General features: G+C 47.7%; 1 protein-coding gene across 1 annotated transcript in view; it reads left to right on the forward strand.

The window, feature by feature from the left end:
• The window catches only part of LOC139263146 (probable G-protein coupled receptor 139), a 37,375-nt gene that overhangs the window by 15,152 nt on the left and 5,979 nt on the right, over positions 1–16,244 (forward strand). Inside the window, exon 2 of the mRNA XM_070878764.1 lies at positions 15,260–15,354. Within this exon, the coding sequence (XP_070734865.1) occupies positions 15,282–15,354 (73 nt within the window). The 5' untranslated portion in view covers positions 15,260–15,281. The remainder of the gene's footprint in view (positions 1–15,259; positions 15,355–16,244) is intronic.

Below are 16,244 nucleotides of genomic sequence, written 5' to 3' on the forward strand. Positions count from 1 at the left end.
CCACAGAATGTCACGGAGCTGCGGTCGTTCCTGGGACCCCCCAACTATTTTGTTAACTTCCTACCGGGGTTAAGCACCCTTTTAGAGCCCCTACATGTGTTATTGCGCAAAGGTGAGAACTGGGTATGGGGAAAAACACCAATAATTGCTTTTGAGAAAGCCAGAAACATTTTATGCTCCCACGAGCTGCTTGTATTGTATAACCCGTGTAAAAGACTTGTGCTAGCATGTGGCACGCCGTTGTATGGATTCGGGTGTGTACTACAACAAGCTAACATTGCAGGGAAGTTGCAACCTGTCGCCTATGCTTCCAGGAGCTGGTCGAAGGCCGAGAGAGCCGACAGCATGATTGAAAAAGAGGCATTAGCGTGTGTGTTCAGGGTAAAGAAAATGCATCTGTACCTGTTTGGCCTCAAATTTGAGCTGGAAACCTATCACAAGCCTCTCTCATCCCTGTTCACTGAAAACAAGGGGATAAATACTAATGCCTCAGCCCGCATACAAGGGTGGGCACTCACGCTATCAGCGTATACCTATACCATCCGCCACAGGCGAGGCACCGAGAACTGTGCGGATGCTCTCAGTCAGCTACCATTGCCCGCCACGGGGGTGGAAATGGCCCAGCCTGCAAACTTGCTGATGGTGGTGCAGCCCACAGACTTGTTGATGGTCATGGAAGCGTTTGAAAATGATAAATCACCTGTCACGACCCACCAGATTAGGACTTGATCCTCTGCTGTCCCTAGTAAAAAACTGTGTATTGAATGGGAGCTGGGCCAGCATCCCCGTTGAAATGCAAGAGCCAATCAAGCCTTCCAGCAGCGAAAGGACGAGCTGTCCATTCATGCAGACGGCCCGTTGTGGGGTAACCGTGTAGTGTTATCAAAAAAGGGCAGGGAGATGTTCATCTAGGATCTCCACAGCACACACCCAGGTATAGTAATGATGAAAGCGATAGACAGATCACACGTGTGGTGGCCCGGTATCGACTCTGACTTGGAGTCCTGTGTACGGCAATGCAGCATTTGTGCTCAATTGAGCAACGTGCCCAGAGAGGCACCACTAAGTTTGTGGTCCTGGCCCTCCAGACCATGGTCGAGGATCCATGTCCACTATGCGGGCCCGTTTCTTGGTAAAATGTTCCTGGTGGTGGTGGTGGATGCTTTTTCAAAATGGGTTGAATGTGAAATAATGTCGGGAAGCACCGCTACCGCCACCATTGACAGCCTGAGGGCCATGTTTGCCACCCATGGCCTGCCTGACAGACTGGTCAGTGACAATGGGCCATGTTTCACCAGTGCCGAATTTAAAGAATTCATGACCCGCAATGGGATCAAACATGTCACCTCGGCCCCGTTTAAACCAACCTCCAATGGGCAGAGCGGGCAGTACAAACAATCAAACAGAGCCTTAAATGTGTCACAGAAGGCTCACTCCAAACCCGCCTGTCCGGAGTACTGCTCAGCTACCGCACGAGACCCAGCTCGCTCACAGGGGTGCCCCCGGCTGAGCTACTCAAGAAAAGGACACTTAAAACCAGACTCTCGCTGGTTCACCTCAACCTGCATGATCAGGTAGAGAGCAGGTGGCAGCAACAAAATGTCACGCCACTGTGTCACGGGAAATTGATCTGAATGACCCTGTGTGTGTGCTAAACTATGGGCATGATCCCAATTGGATCGCGGGCACGGTGATCGCTAAAGAAGGGAATAGGGTGTTTGTAGTCAAACTAGACAATGGACAAATTTGCAGAAAGCAACTGGACCAAACGAGGCTGCGGTTCACAGACTACCCTGAACAACCCACAGCAGACACCATCTTTTTCGAGCCCTCAACACACACCCAAAGGATCAACGACACCACGCCGGACCAGGAAATCGAACCCATCACACCCAACAGCTCAGCAAGGCCAGGCTCACCTCGCAGCCCTGCAGGGCCAACAACACAACAACCCAGCGAGGGCACAGCCAACACACCAGAACAGACATTTATACCGAGGCGGTCCACCAGAGAAAGAAAGGCTTCCGACCGCCTCCCCTTGTAAATAGTTTTCACTTTGACTTTGGAGAGGGGAGTGATGTTGGGAGCACTGAATGGCTGTTGTGGGAGGCGTGAGAGAGATTCACCAGCAACAAAAAGCCTACTAAGCACCAAGAACATAGTTTGCACCGAGTTTTTGTCCAACAAATAATATATAACATGGAAGGGATGTAGGAGGCCCTGGAGCTGGTAGCCAGGAACACTGATGGCAGAGGGCTCCCAGTGGTCCCGGAGCACGGCACTGCACCCCAAGGTGCCGCACCCCCATTGCTAATGACACATGAGAGCCAGGAGCAACATCTTTCTTCTGGCTCGGAGCACGTTCACACCTCGGGACAGTCCTCTCCCGAATCCATCCAAGCACCGGGTCAGCCGTCATCTCTCCCCCTCCCCCAATGAAGCATTGCTTGAGAAGCTCCTCGGCCAGACGGATGGGAAGGGGAAGGGGTAGAGGTGGAGAGGAGAAGCGGCAGCCGGGGGGGAGGGAAAGGATTGGTTTATACAGATATACTTAGGATTTCAGACAAATGTTCGGTTTAAATGTTTTTTATTTAACAAAACCTTGTTGCGCATTGGCTCAGAAATCTGCACCGTTACACACTAGTGATTCCTTCACATGAAAGAGTATAATTACACTTCACCTCAACTTTATACTGTTGAGGATTCATTGTCATCGAGCTGTTTAACATGATAAATGGATTCAATCGGGTAGATACAGAGAAACTATTTCCTCTCGTGGCGGCACAATCTTAAAATTCGAGATAGGCGCTACAGGAGTGAAATCAGGAAGCATTTTTTCAAACAAAGTGTAGTGAGATCTTGAACTGTCTCCCTCAAATGGTTGTTGATACTGGGTCAATTGATATTTTCAAGACTAAGATTGATTGATTTTTGTTAGGTAATGGGTATTAAGGGATATGGAACAAAGACAGGTAAATGAAGTTGAGTTACAAATCAGCCATGTTGGGACAGACTTGAGGGGCTGAATGGTCTGCTCCTGTACCTATGTTTCTATGTTCTATGAAGTCAATTGTAGTGACCCTACTACAATCCTCGCTGAGATCAGTCAACTCAGGACAGAGCAGGGATTGAATTATGGGACCATCCTGGATGTTATGGCTCAAATAGCTGAGCCATCAGTGACGTGAGCATCAGATAATTGGGGACCCCTTGTTGATGTTTCTTGAAAAACTTTGAAGTCAAGGTAGAGTTACTGATTCCTAACATTGAGTATTTTAAACTGTAAATGGATTCAACAAACAGATACAGGCCTAGAAATTCGGTTCCGTATTGTTCATTGTTCGGTGCTTTTGGTGCGGGCCGTGCCGGATGCCATCTTGGTGGGGGCGATAGGGCAGCCATTAGAAGTGTGCGCGAGAAGCATTGTGATGTCAATCAGGGTACAACATTGATTTGACACCATTGCTGCCATTTTTATCATCACTCAGCAGCTGGAAGGACTCTCACCAATGTTTTCTTTAAGCTGTGCAGCCGCTCAGCGCTCTGGAGGTCCCGTGCAGACAGCTCACGCTTTTAGATGGAAAAACTGCACATGCGCGGAATTCTGAAAGGGCCGTACAGCCTGTTAAAAAATAATTAGAGGGAATATTCACCCTCACCGGTGCTAATTAAGGGGATTATCAACAATATTCACGTAACTTGCTTTTTGATTTCTAATGGCTCTGTGCAAGTTTCTGAAACAGTTTGGAGCTTTCTAGAGGTTTTCAAAGTTAGTCAGGGGACAGGGAGTGGTGCTGCAAGTGGAGAAGGCCTTGTTTCTGACTTCAAGGGTTCTGGTCAGATCACTTGCTCCCAGCTCTTGTTGTTATCCCCTGCTGCCTGCAGCATAACAGGGATCACGAGCAGAGGCAGCAAGGAAGAGGACAAGCTGATCTTAGAGGAATGGAGGAGGAGGGGGAGAAGGTCTCAGCAGGAGGTCTTACCACAACCTGAGCTAGGAGCAGTGGGTGAGGTGTCTGTGCTTTACGAAGGAGGTGCCCACAGAACTCTGTTGCCTCTTGCAACCAGACCTGCAACCTCTCTCCAGGGCAAGGTCAGCGCTGCCAGCAACTGTGAAGGTAAGCATGGCCCTGAATTTCTACACATCGGTATCCTTCCAGGCTGGAGCAGGCAACATCTGTAACACCTCGCAGTTCACCATCCACTGCTGCATATCATCATTGAAGCGGGAAATAAAGAGTTGAACACGTTTTAGATTAGAAAGGCAAAAACACAATTTGCTGATGTGGTGAAATTGGCAGTTGCAACTGTAGGACAATGGTGCAATTCCTGTTATTCAGAGCTAATGTCGTAGGCCTACAAAGTGATTTCTTGTGGCTCTCGTATTGGACTGTTCAGCCACCTAAGGACTCATTTTAAAAGTGGAAGCAAGTCTTCCTCAATTCCGAGGGACTGCCTATGATGACAATGATAATGAAACACATGCCTGCATGACCCCTGACCTCCCGAAACGCAGGAAAACCTTTTTACCAAAAAAAACATTTGCACAGAATGCCGTTGCGAGGGAAGCTTTGCCTTCCACATCACTGGGCAATCGCTGGTCCTGTTTCACATCACTGGGCTATCGCTGGTCCTGTTTCACATCACTGGGCAATCACTGGTCCTGTTTCACATCACTGGGCTATCACTGGTCCTGTTTCACATCACTGGGCTATCACTGGTCCTGTTTCACATCACTGGGCAATCGCTGGGTCTGTTTCACATCACTGGGCTCTCACTGGTCCTGTTTCACATCACTGGGCTCTCACTGGTCCTGTTTCACATCACTGGGCTATCGCTGGTCCTGTTTCACATCACTGGGCTATCGCTGGTCCTGTTTCACATCACTGGGCTATCGCTAGTCCTGTTTCACATCACTGGGCAATCACTGGTCCTGTTTCACATCACTGGGCAATCACTGGTCCTGTTTCACATCACTGGGCTATCACTGGTCCTGTTTCACATCACTGGGCAATCACTGGTCCTGTTTCACATCACTGGGCAATCACTGGTCCTGTTTCACATCACTGGGCAATCACTGGTCCTGTTTCACATCACTGGGCTATCACTGGTCCTGTTTCACATCACTGGGCAATCACTGGTCCTGTTTCACATCACTGGGCAATCGCTGGTCCTGTTTCACATCACTGGGCTATCACTGGTCCTGTTTCACATCACTGGGCTATCACTGGTCCTGTTTCACATCACTGGGCTATCACTGGTCCTGTTTCACATCACTGGGCTATCACTGGTCCTGTTTCACATCACTGGGCAATCGCTGGTCCGGTTTCACATCACTGGGCTATCACTGGTCCTGTTTCACATCACTGGGCTATCACTGGTCCTGTTTCACATCACTGGGCTATCACTGGTCCTGTTTCACATCACTGGGCTATCACTGGTCCTGTTTCACATCACTGGGCAATCACTGGTCCTGTTTCACATCACTGGGCTATCACTGGTCCTGTTTCACATCACTGGGCAATCACTAGTCCTGTTTCACATTACTGGGCAATCGCTTCACCCATTTCACATCACTGGGCAATCGCTGGTCCTGTTTCACATCACTGGGCAATCGCTGAGCTGAAAGTCACTGTTATGTGTGCAATAAAGGTACAAATTGAGTACTGTTTAACTAAACAAGGTACAACCTTGTTTTGATTTATTACGGCCCAAATTGCCTGACTCTCAAAATGGCTGGCCTTTTATACCAGAGCAGCACCAAGTGCATGCTGCTCAGTGACCTCCAACAATGACACCATCTGGTGGCTACAAACAGCACATACATACATGACAATACCCTCCTCTGAGATCTTATCACAGTATTTCACAGGTTGAGATGGTCCGGTGCTTTACGTTCCTGGGTTGACCGTCTCAGTTCGATTCCAGCCTTGGGTGAATGTGCGGAGTCTATTGTGGCTGGTGGCTGGATGGCTGACTTGTTGGGGGTGGCAGTGGCCATGTCAGGAATTGCAAGTCCATTTTTATTGAACAAGTCTGTGATGGAAATTCCGGGTTCACTGATGACCCTTGAGTCCACTGAAGGCTGCTGGTAGGTTGGTTGGTCGTCGACGGTTTCTTCGTCCGACTGCTCTGGCTCGTCTGTATACCTCAGCTTTGTTTGAACCATATGTTTCCTACAAGTTTGCCCATTCTTGAGCTCAATAACAAATACTCTGTTGCCCTCCTTGGCCATGACTGTACCAGTGATCATTTGGGACCCTGACCATAATTCAACACGTATACAGGATCATTAACAGAAATCTCACGTGACACAGTTGCATGACCGTGGTACCCTTGTTAACTCTGGCTTCTGTATTCAACGTAATTACTTAAATCCGGGTGTACAAGAAATAACTTGGTCTAAAGACCTCTTTTCATCATGAGTTCAGTAGGCGCGACCCCTGTGAGTATGTGGGGTCTTGTCCTGTAACTCAGCAGTATGCAAGACAAGCGGGTCTGCAGTGACCTTTGGGTTACTCTCCTCATTCTTTGCTTGATAATTTGTACTGCATGTTCTGCTTGCCCGTTGGACATAGGCTTGAATGGTGCTGACCTTACATGTTTTATGCCATTAAGTTTTACAAACTCCTGAAACTCCTGACTGTAAAGCACGACCCATTGTCGCTCACCACTATGTCAGGCAGACCATGTGTCGCGAACATGACATTGAGATTCTCTATGGTTGCCGTGGACAGACTGAAATATATGATTATGGATTCTATCCACTTTAAATAAGCATCCACCACCACTAAAATCATCTTGCCCAGGAAGGGACCTGCAAAATCTATATGGATCCTGGACCAAGGTTTGGATGGCCATGACCACAAACTCAGCAGCGATCCCGCTGGTGCTTTGCTGAGCTGCATGCAAGTGTTGCACTGATGCACGCATGCTTCCAGCTCAGAATCAATTCCTGGCCACCATACGTGGGACCTGGCGATGGCCTTCATCATCACTATACCAGATGTGTGCTATGTAACTCATGCACAAACTTCTCTCTCCCTTTCTTTGGCATTACAACTTGATTGCCCCACAATATGCAATCTGCTTGAATAGACAGTTTGTCCTTGCGACAAATGTTCGGTTTGGCCTTCTCGCACATTGGCTTGGGTATGGCAGACCAATCACCTTTGAGGATGCAACCTTTTACCACCGATAAGATCGGATCCTGGCTGGTCCAGGTCTTAACTTGTTGAGCCATGACAGGGGTACCTTCACTCTCAAAAGCATCCATGATTAACATTAAATTTGCTGGTTATGGCATTTCCACCTCCGGTGTGGGCAACAGCAACCGGCTCAAAGCATCGACACAATTCCCTGTGCCAGGTCTGTGGTGAATGACATAATCATAGGCAGATAATGTCAGCGCCCACCTTTGGATGCGGGATGAAGCCTTGGTATTGATACCTTTGCTCTCGGAAAACAATGAAATGAGCGGCTTGTGATCGGTCTCTAACTCAAACCTCAGACGGTATTGATGCATCTTTTTAACAGCGTACACAAACACTAAAGCTTCTTTTTCAAACATACTGTAGGTTCTTTCTGCTTTAGACAAACTTTTGGATGCATACATGACAGGTTGAAATTTCCCTGACTCATTGGCTTGTTGTAACACGCAACCAATTCCATTTGACGATGCATCACAAGCCAAAACTAAACGTTTACATGGGTCATAATGAACCAGCAGCTTGTTCAAGCAAAGCAGATTGATGGCTTTCTCGAAAGCACTTTCTTGCAATGTGCCCCACACCCAGTTGTTGCCTTTTCTCAATAGCATGTGCAGTGGTTCAAGTAAGGTGCTTTGGTTTTCATGTCAGTAGGTCTGATGCCATCAGCGGCGATTTTCCTCCCGAGGAATTCAACCTCCGGTGCCATGAAGACACATTTCGAGCAGTTAAGTCTGAGTCCCACTCTGTCCAAATGCAGTAGAACCTCTTCCAGGTTGTTCAGATGTTCCTTGGAGTCACGACTGGTGATCAGGATGTCATCTTGGAACACAACAGTTCTGGGAACGAGCTTCAGTACACTTTCCATATTGTTCTGGAATATTGCTGCAGCTGAGCGAATTCCAAACGGGCACCTGTGGTTAATAACCAATCCTTTGTGCGTGTTAATGTACATCAGTCTGTTCAACATCTCGACCAACTCCTGCGTCATATAGACCGACGTTAACCCAGTTTTGTGAACAACTGCCCTCTGGCTAGCGTCACAAACAAGTCATCAGCCTTCGGTAATGGGTACTGATCTTGTTTCAAAACACTGTTGATTTTCTCAAACCAGCTTCTGCCGAGCAGCGTTGAGCCGTTGCCTGGAACAATCCACAGTGATAACTCATGAACTGCACCGTTATACGACACATTACTTTGTGCACTGCTAATCATCTTTTTCAGTTCTTTGGTGTATATGCACAGCTTGGCATTAACAGGGCTCAGCCTGGGCCTCACAATATCCCACAGCTTATTAAATGCCCTCTCACATGATCGATTGACTCGCCCCTGTGTCCAGTTCCATCGATACTGGTATCCCGTTAAACTTCACCTTAATCAAAATTGGTTTACTCTTGGTTATGAAAGAGTACAGTCCATATACTTCCTCCTCTGACATCTTGGATTGCGTAACCAGATCCGTGCTAGTCTGACTCTCATTCTCCATGTGGTGTGTCGCAGCTCGCTTGCTCATCTGCGGACACTTGCGCTGGAGATGTCCCACTCTCAGACAGCCTTTGTAACTATATTGCTTAAATCGGCACTGCTGATGCCGATGATTTCCTCCACAATGCCAACATAGTCAGATACATTCCTGCTGGTGGACTTTGGGCAGCCACAGGTTTCGTGAACACAGCCGGATAGGCCCTGCCATGTGCCGCTCTGCCAAACGTCGAATCAATCGCGTTTACAGTACTTAACGCGGTTCGGTTCTTCACCGATATTTGCTTTAAACTCCTGTCCGTTGTCATACATGATTGAGCGATCTGAATGTCCCTTTTTAAATCCAACTCCTCCACCACCAGAAATTTGCGCAGGATCACCTCATGGTTGATACCGATAACAAAGAAATCCCGCAGCATGCCTGTCAACACCGTCCCGAACTTGCATGGTCCCACTAGGCATCTCAGGTCGGCAATGAATTCTGCCGCGCTCTGGCCCTTTGATCGAACGTTTGTGTAAAACCCATATCTCAAGATGATGATGCCGTCATCTGGTTTGAGGTGCTCCCAAATCAATGTACACAACTCCTCGTACATTTTCTCTGTTGGATCACCTGGCATGAGTAGATTCTTTATCAGGCTCTAGATTCTTTGAACCGCACACAGTGAGGAACGCGGACCAGCGCCGATCTGCATCGTCGCCCCCCTTCATTTTGTTGGCCACGAAGTACTGGTTCAAATGGCTCACAAAGTCTTCCCAATCTTCTCCTTCCACGAATTGCTCTAAAAATCCAATTGTGCTCATTTTGAAAACAAAGGTTCTTGTATTCTCGTCGTCAAATGTTATGTATGCAGTAAAGGTACAAACTGAGTACTGTTTAACTGAACAAGGTACAACCTTGTTCTGCTTTATTACGGCCCAAAGTGCCTGACTCTCAAAATGGCAGGCCTGTTATACCAGAGCAGCAGCATGTGCATGCTGCTCAATGGCCTCCAACAATGACACCATCTGGTGGCTACGGACACATGTACATACATGATAGTCGCAATCCTAAAAATGGGCGATGTTCCAGCGACCATGAAGGCTGACACATCGCCAAGGCTGGAACATCGGCCATTTTTTGGGCGATAGCCAATAAATGGAAAGTCTAGCCCCTAGTTACATCTATTCACTCCTCTATCATCCCTCTCTAATGCAGTACCCTTACTTACATGTTCTGAATTGCATCCTTTGGTTTTCATTCCAGAACACATGGCTGCCTTTTCAGTGTTGAACACCCTGAATTGCACAAAGCCAGGCTCAAATTGTCCTGTAAACACATATCAGAACACATCATTATTTATATATAAACAGGTTAGACATCCAGCACACACCTGCCACGCTTCAGATCTCACACTTCAAAGAATCACAAGTAGAAAAAAAGGGACAACATCCAATCATTCTCTGCTGTTTCTTGACCTTGATAACTGTGGCTTTCAAACAGTTGCATTTGAGTCCCGGATGTGCCTATTAAACCATTTCCACTCAGGAAGCAGTGGTCTTTTAGGGACAGGTCAGGTTAAACACAGCTCCATTTTAGTTTCCAGGCATTTAAGAGCATCTTTCACTTTCCTGACATTGCCACGGGATTCACACAACTCGGGAACCACGTCTGTCAACCTGAGGCGGGAGTTTCGTGGCCATTGCTCCAGCTGATTACTTGACACATGCAATGTACAGTAAAAGCTCCCACCTGACAGATGATCACTTTCCTCAGCAGAAGCTGTTGTTTAGTCCATTTCCAGCACAGATTCTGCAGGCTGCAAGTGTTTCCAGCAAAGTCTCCATCCAGTGTCACCTCATTGGAAGAACTCTCTCACCATTGACAGAGTGCTTCTGTCATCTGTATTTCACGGGCCATCTACTCCATCAACATGGATGCAATCTATCCTGTCTCACTTTGGTCTAGCGCTGACTTTGCCGGCAGGGCTCCGAAGCACGGCCCTGGACTCAGCGCCGCCCTACCTCCCCAGGAATGCCCCTCCATGGAAGAGGAGTGCCTCCGATAGCACTGTGCCTCCATTGAGGGGCGAAAGAGCTGAATTCCGTGTTGGGGGTGGAACCTCCAGGCTGAGCGATAAATGTTCTGGCCCCAGAAGGTTCCCGCCTCCAAACGGGGTGCGGGGCAATTTCGCTCCTTGATTTAGGAGAGGGGTCTGCACTGGGTGAAGCACTGAGGCCTAGCGGACTGCAGACTGGTGAAGGGCCAAGGAAACCTCGGCTGCAATCTCTCCGGGGGGGGGGGGGCGAGTGCACAGCCGAGTCCTGCTGAGGGGGACTCAGACAAGCCCATTGTTGTAGGGGCCTACGAACAAAGGGTGGATGCTATGCAAGCAGAACTGTTGGCAGCAATGCAAGGGCTGCCCGAGGGCTGTCGCAAGTGGTGAGGAGTGTGGAGGAATCCGCCTCCCACTTTGTGGACAGCTCTGTGCACACCGTTGGGACCATCATTGCCAGTGTGCAGTCTGCCAGCACTGCCCCCATTTGAAATCTCCCCAAGCCCAACTTCCTTCAAGTGGCCTCCCTGTTCTGCAGGTGGAAGGCACCTTCAGCACTCGCAAAGCAGCACGCAGTTTATCCTTGCACTGCTAGTGAAACAATGGGAAAAAGTCGCCGATACAAAATCAACACAAAGCAACACAGCTTTGAGGCACTCTGGCGGTGTGCATCAGGAACTATGCACCACCCGAAAAAAGCAACTCTTGGCACCGCCGAGCGGTGGGATGATTTTTATCGGGCAACGTGGATTCCGGCCTGGGACCTCAGTGATGCGCGCAGTGATGACGCACTTAGGACCGCTGCCCAGCACTGCCGTGGAACTCGGGGGGGAAGTGGGATGCTGATGGTAATTGTCGGAATACCTCGGAAGGGCAATTGGGCTATGGGCGCCATTGGACGGAAAGTCGGTGACCAATCCACTCCGCAGCGTGGCCGCCGATTACCGGTGGTAACACGCCTGAAGGAAAGGGCAATTTTGGCCACAAAGAAGTTCAACTGTTAATGAGATGCTAACCTGGGGAAGGTACAACAAAGGACTACATGCGTGCTAAAGTGCAGAAGCAGCATGCTATAGACAGTGTTAAATGATCCAACAATCAATCGATCAGGTCAAAGCTCTGCAGTTTTGCCACATCCAGTTGCACATGTAGGTGGACAATTAAACAACTAACGGGAGGAGGAGGCTCCATGAATGACAATCTTCAGCCAGCAGTGACAAGTGGATGATCAATCTCGGTCCCCACCATCACAGATGCCGATCTTCAGCCAAATCGAATCACTCCAGGTAATATCAAGAAATGGCTAAGCGCGCTGGACATGGCAAAGACTATGGGTCTCGACCACATCCCGGCTATAGTGCTGCAGACTTGTGTTCCTGAAGTGGCTGCACGTCCAGCCAAGCGGTTCCAGTACAGCTACAACACTGGCATCTACCCAAAAAAGTGGAAAACTGCCCAGGTATATTCTGCTCACAAAAGGCAGGACAAATCCAATCCAGCAATTAGCGCCCCATCAGACTACTCCCAATCATCAGCAAAGTGATGGAAGGTTTGTTGACAGTGCTATCAAGTGGCATTAAATGCCCAGTTTAGGCTCCGTCAGGACCACTCGGCTCCAGACAGCATTTCAGCCTTGGTTCAAACATGGACAAAAGAGTTGAATTCCAGAGGTGGGGTGAGAATGACCGCCCTTGGCATCAAGGCAGCATTTGACCAAGTGTGGCATCGAGGAGCCCTAATAAAACTGAAGTCAGGAAGGAACAAGGCACACGATAGGTTTGTGGTGCGAGGAGGAGGGAAAATAAAAGGTACATGCTTGCACCATCGGCAGCTTTTAAATCAAAGGACATTGTGGGATGAGGGGGCAGTGGGATGTGAGAAGGAGGATTAGGTTCGAGGATACCATCATCTTCAATGATTTCAGCCCCACCGCTGGCCATGGCTGCAGTGATCGTCGCTCAAATGATGGTGACCACCATCTCCTCCATTGGGGATAGGGCATGCAGCTGTGCCTGACCCACCGATCAGCTCCTGCTGCCTCTCTTTATGTGTCAACTTGTTCTGCCACAGAAAGGCAAGTGTGTCAGTGAGTGTCGTGCAATCTGTTTTGGTGATAAGCCTGTCATGGATGAATAACTGGCAGTACGTGCAAGCTGTGAGATGTGGGTGTGAGCTGCAGCAGTGTTAAGTTTGTGAGGGTGAGGTGAAGCTCTAATGTGAGGTATGAGTCCCGTTTGTTTGGAATTGGTGGTGGGTGAGTGATGGGGGTGTGTAACATTGAGCAATGGCTGAGGCTGGTGGTGCAGTTGGTAGGATATGGCACTTGAAGATGAATTCACTGACCTTGACCACTCATGTGAGGTTATTGAACTTCTTGCAGCATTGCATCCAGGTCCTTGGGGTTTGACTCCTGCCATCGACCACCATGGCTATCTGCTCCCACTGGCTTCGCAGAGTTTATCTGTAGGACCGCCTGGACCATGTGCATCGAGGACCTCTCTCATCCTTTCCATTCCCTCACCAAGTCCTCCAGTGCAATGCCAGTGAAGGCTCTTCCACCATTTGCACCACAATTCACTCTTCTTGCTACTCAAACTATCTTCCACAAATAGTTCCAGCAGCTGCTTCAGCCAGAATGCACCACCCTTTTAAGAGGTGCAGTCTGGCTTTAATTAGCACAGACCGGCTTGAAGTGGTGTTAGCCTCGACCAATCTTGGGTCCCCTGCTGATGCGTGCAGTCGCTCAACAGCACAGTTATCGCTGGCTCCATCCAGCAATCATGTAAATGAGCAGGCAGCACAAAGTTGGCATCCTGCCTGCATCAAATGCACGGAGCGTATGTTAACTTCACATCGTGATCCCCGCACACGTTTTCAGTGGCAACCAACTTTAGCCCCAAATCTTTTTTCAGTGCTGTTGGTTGAGTCATAAAGACTGGTCAGGATGTTAGGAGAATGCAAATAATAGCAGGGGAGTACTTAATTATATTTAAATCGCTTTGGGACACCCGAGGTGATGAAAACTACTATATTAATGCAAGTGCATTCCTTTAACTTCGCTGCTCCTCTTGAAAAGATGCCATGGGTTCTTTTGCATGCACCTGAGATGGCAGACAGGGGCTCGGTTTCTCATCACATCTGAAAGATAGCACCTCTGGCAGTGCAGCTCTCCCTCAGTACTGTACAGCAATACAAGCCTGGATTTTGTGCTCAAGTTCTAAAGTGGGGTTTGAACCCACAACCTTCTGACTGAGAGATGAAAGTGCTGCCAATGAGCCAAGGCAGATACTTAACATAATAATAATCACTTAAACAACGTCATTTATACAACACCTTGAACATAGAAAAACATGCTCACGAGGTGTCATCAAACAGAAATTGAACCTGAGTAAAGTCGGAGAAATTCAGAGGGGTGACTAAAAGCTTGGTCAAAGAGATGGATTTTAAGGAAGGTGGAGAGGGAGTAGAGATGCAGAGGGGTTAAGGCAATGGTGACTGAAGACTCGGCCACCAATGGTGGTTTAAAGGGAGAGGGATGTACAAAAGACCAGAGTCAGAGAAAAGGCCCATTGTGGGATGGGTTGGAAGGGTTGTATTCTGTTACAGAGATGGGGACTGGTGAAGCTGCAAAGGGATTTAAATATGGGGATAATCATTTTCAATTTGAACCATCGGAGGACCAGAGGTCAATGGAGGTCAATAGAGGCAGGGGTCATAGATGCCTGGGACTTGGTGTGGGGTAGGGTCCGGGCTGCAGAGTTTTGGATGAGCTGATGTTTGCAGAACGTGGAGCACAGGAGGCCAGCTGGGGGAACATTGGAGTAATTGCGAATAGAAGTGACAAAGGCGTGGACCCTCTTTAAAACCCATGTCTTTGGTCACCCGTCCTCATCTCTCATTCCTTTGCTGAGCGCCATCTTCTTTATGTCTCTGTGAGGCACCTTGGGACAGTGTTGTGTGTTATAGGTGGTGTATAAAGGCAAGTTGTTGTCCCAACACACAGGTGTCCACAGGTAGCATCATCTACAATGTGTACGTCCTGTATGATTTACAATCTCAATACAAAATAAGGTTAGAAGAAGTTTAGATTTTTTTAATACCTAAGCTCATAGATTTCAAAGCACAGAAAAGAAGGAGGTTTTTTTTTTACTCTTTCCGTGTCAAATACACTCGGCAAATACTTGAAAAACTGTCTAAAAATCACAGATGTTTAATAGTGAATTAAAAGGACATGGTCCATAGATAATGTTAATACCACAGATGAAACGACCTACGTTTGATGGGTCAATAATACTCTTCTAACAGGATCACATTCATAGATATTTTCTATGGAATATCTTGTTTTGAGACTGTGTAAGCCACAGTTAATTATATTCACTTGATTGTCTCCACTTGTTTGTTCCATGAACTGTAAGTAATATTAAAAATGATATAACTGAATTATCTCACTGGAGATTTCCCTCCTGTATAAATACGAGGCTCCTCTCGATGTATCATGTAATCAGGCAGAATTGTTACTTCCGGCATCTACAGAAACCATCACACCTCACGGAAAATGCGTGAACCAACAACACTCCATCAGATAGAAGACATTTACTACACTGTTCTTGCAGTTATTGGAGTTCCTGGTAAGCCAACAAACCATTTATTGCAAACAAATTACTTTTGACATGTACATTTATTCATGTTATTTTGAAATGTATCATTTCTTTGAACTTTAAAATTCTGTTTAATACCTAAGAACATAAGAAATAGGAGCAGGAGTCGGCCATTTGGCCCCTCAAGCCTGTTCCATCATTCAATAAGGTCATGGCTGATCTCCTACCTCAACTCCATATTCCTGCCCTATCCCCACATCTCTTGATTCACTTAATGCCCAAAAATCTGTTGAACTTCCTTAAATATACTCAACGACTGAGCATCCACAGCTCTTTGTGGTAAAGAATTACAAAGATTCACAATGCTCTAATTGAAGACATTTCTCCTCCTCTCAGTTCTTAATGCCTAGCCCATGACCCTGAGACTACAGCCCCTAGTTCTTGCCTCTGCAGCCAGATGAAGCAGCCTCCGAGCATCTACCCTATATAGCCCTCAAGGAATTTTATACATTACAATGTGATCATGTAAGATTTAGGATCACAGGTCACACACAGATACCTAATGGGGCTTAGGAGTTTTAAGGTATTTTATTAAGGATCTACAGTTCAATATATAATCAGATATTACATGTAGTTAGGATATGTATAATAGATATACAACCCATGACAAAGAGCGATGTATGACCCCCGAAGCGGAATGCCATGACCGGACGGATGGATGGGCTGACAGAGGGTTAGATGCCCAATGAGACAGCGCGGAGGTCTCAGTTCAGCAGTCACTTCTCCTGATCCGTCCCTCGAGCTGTTGAGGCTGTTAGGTTATTCACCAGCATGGATCTATCCTGGGGGCTAAACTTGATCAGGGTGTTGAGTTATTCACCAGCATTTGTCCACCCCGAGGAAGCCTTTGCCCCTCGCTG

The sequence above is a fragment of the Pristiophorus japonicus genome, chromosome 4 (assembly GCF_044704955.1).
Source record: "Pristiophorus japonicus isolate sPriJap1 chromosome 4, sPriJap1.hap1, whole genome shotgun sequence".
Classification (NCBI taxonomy): Eukaryota; Metazoa; Chordata; class Chondrichthyes; family Pristiophoridae; genus Pristiophorus; species Pristiophorus japonicus.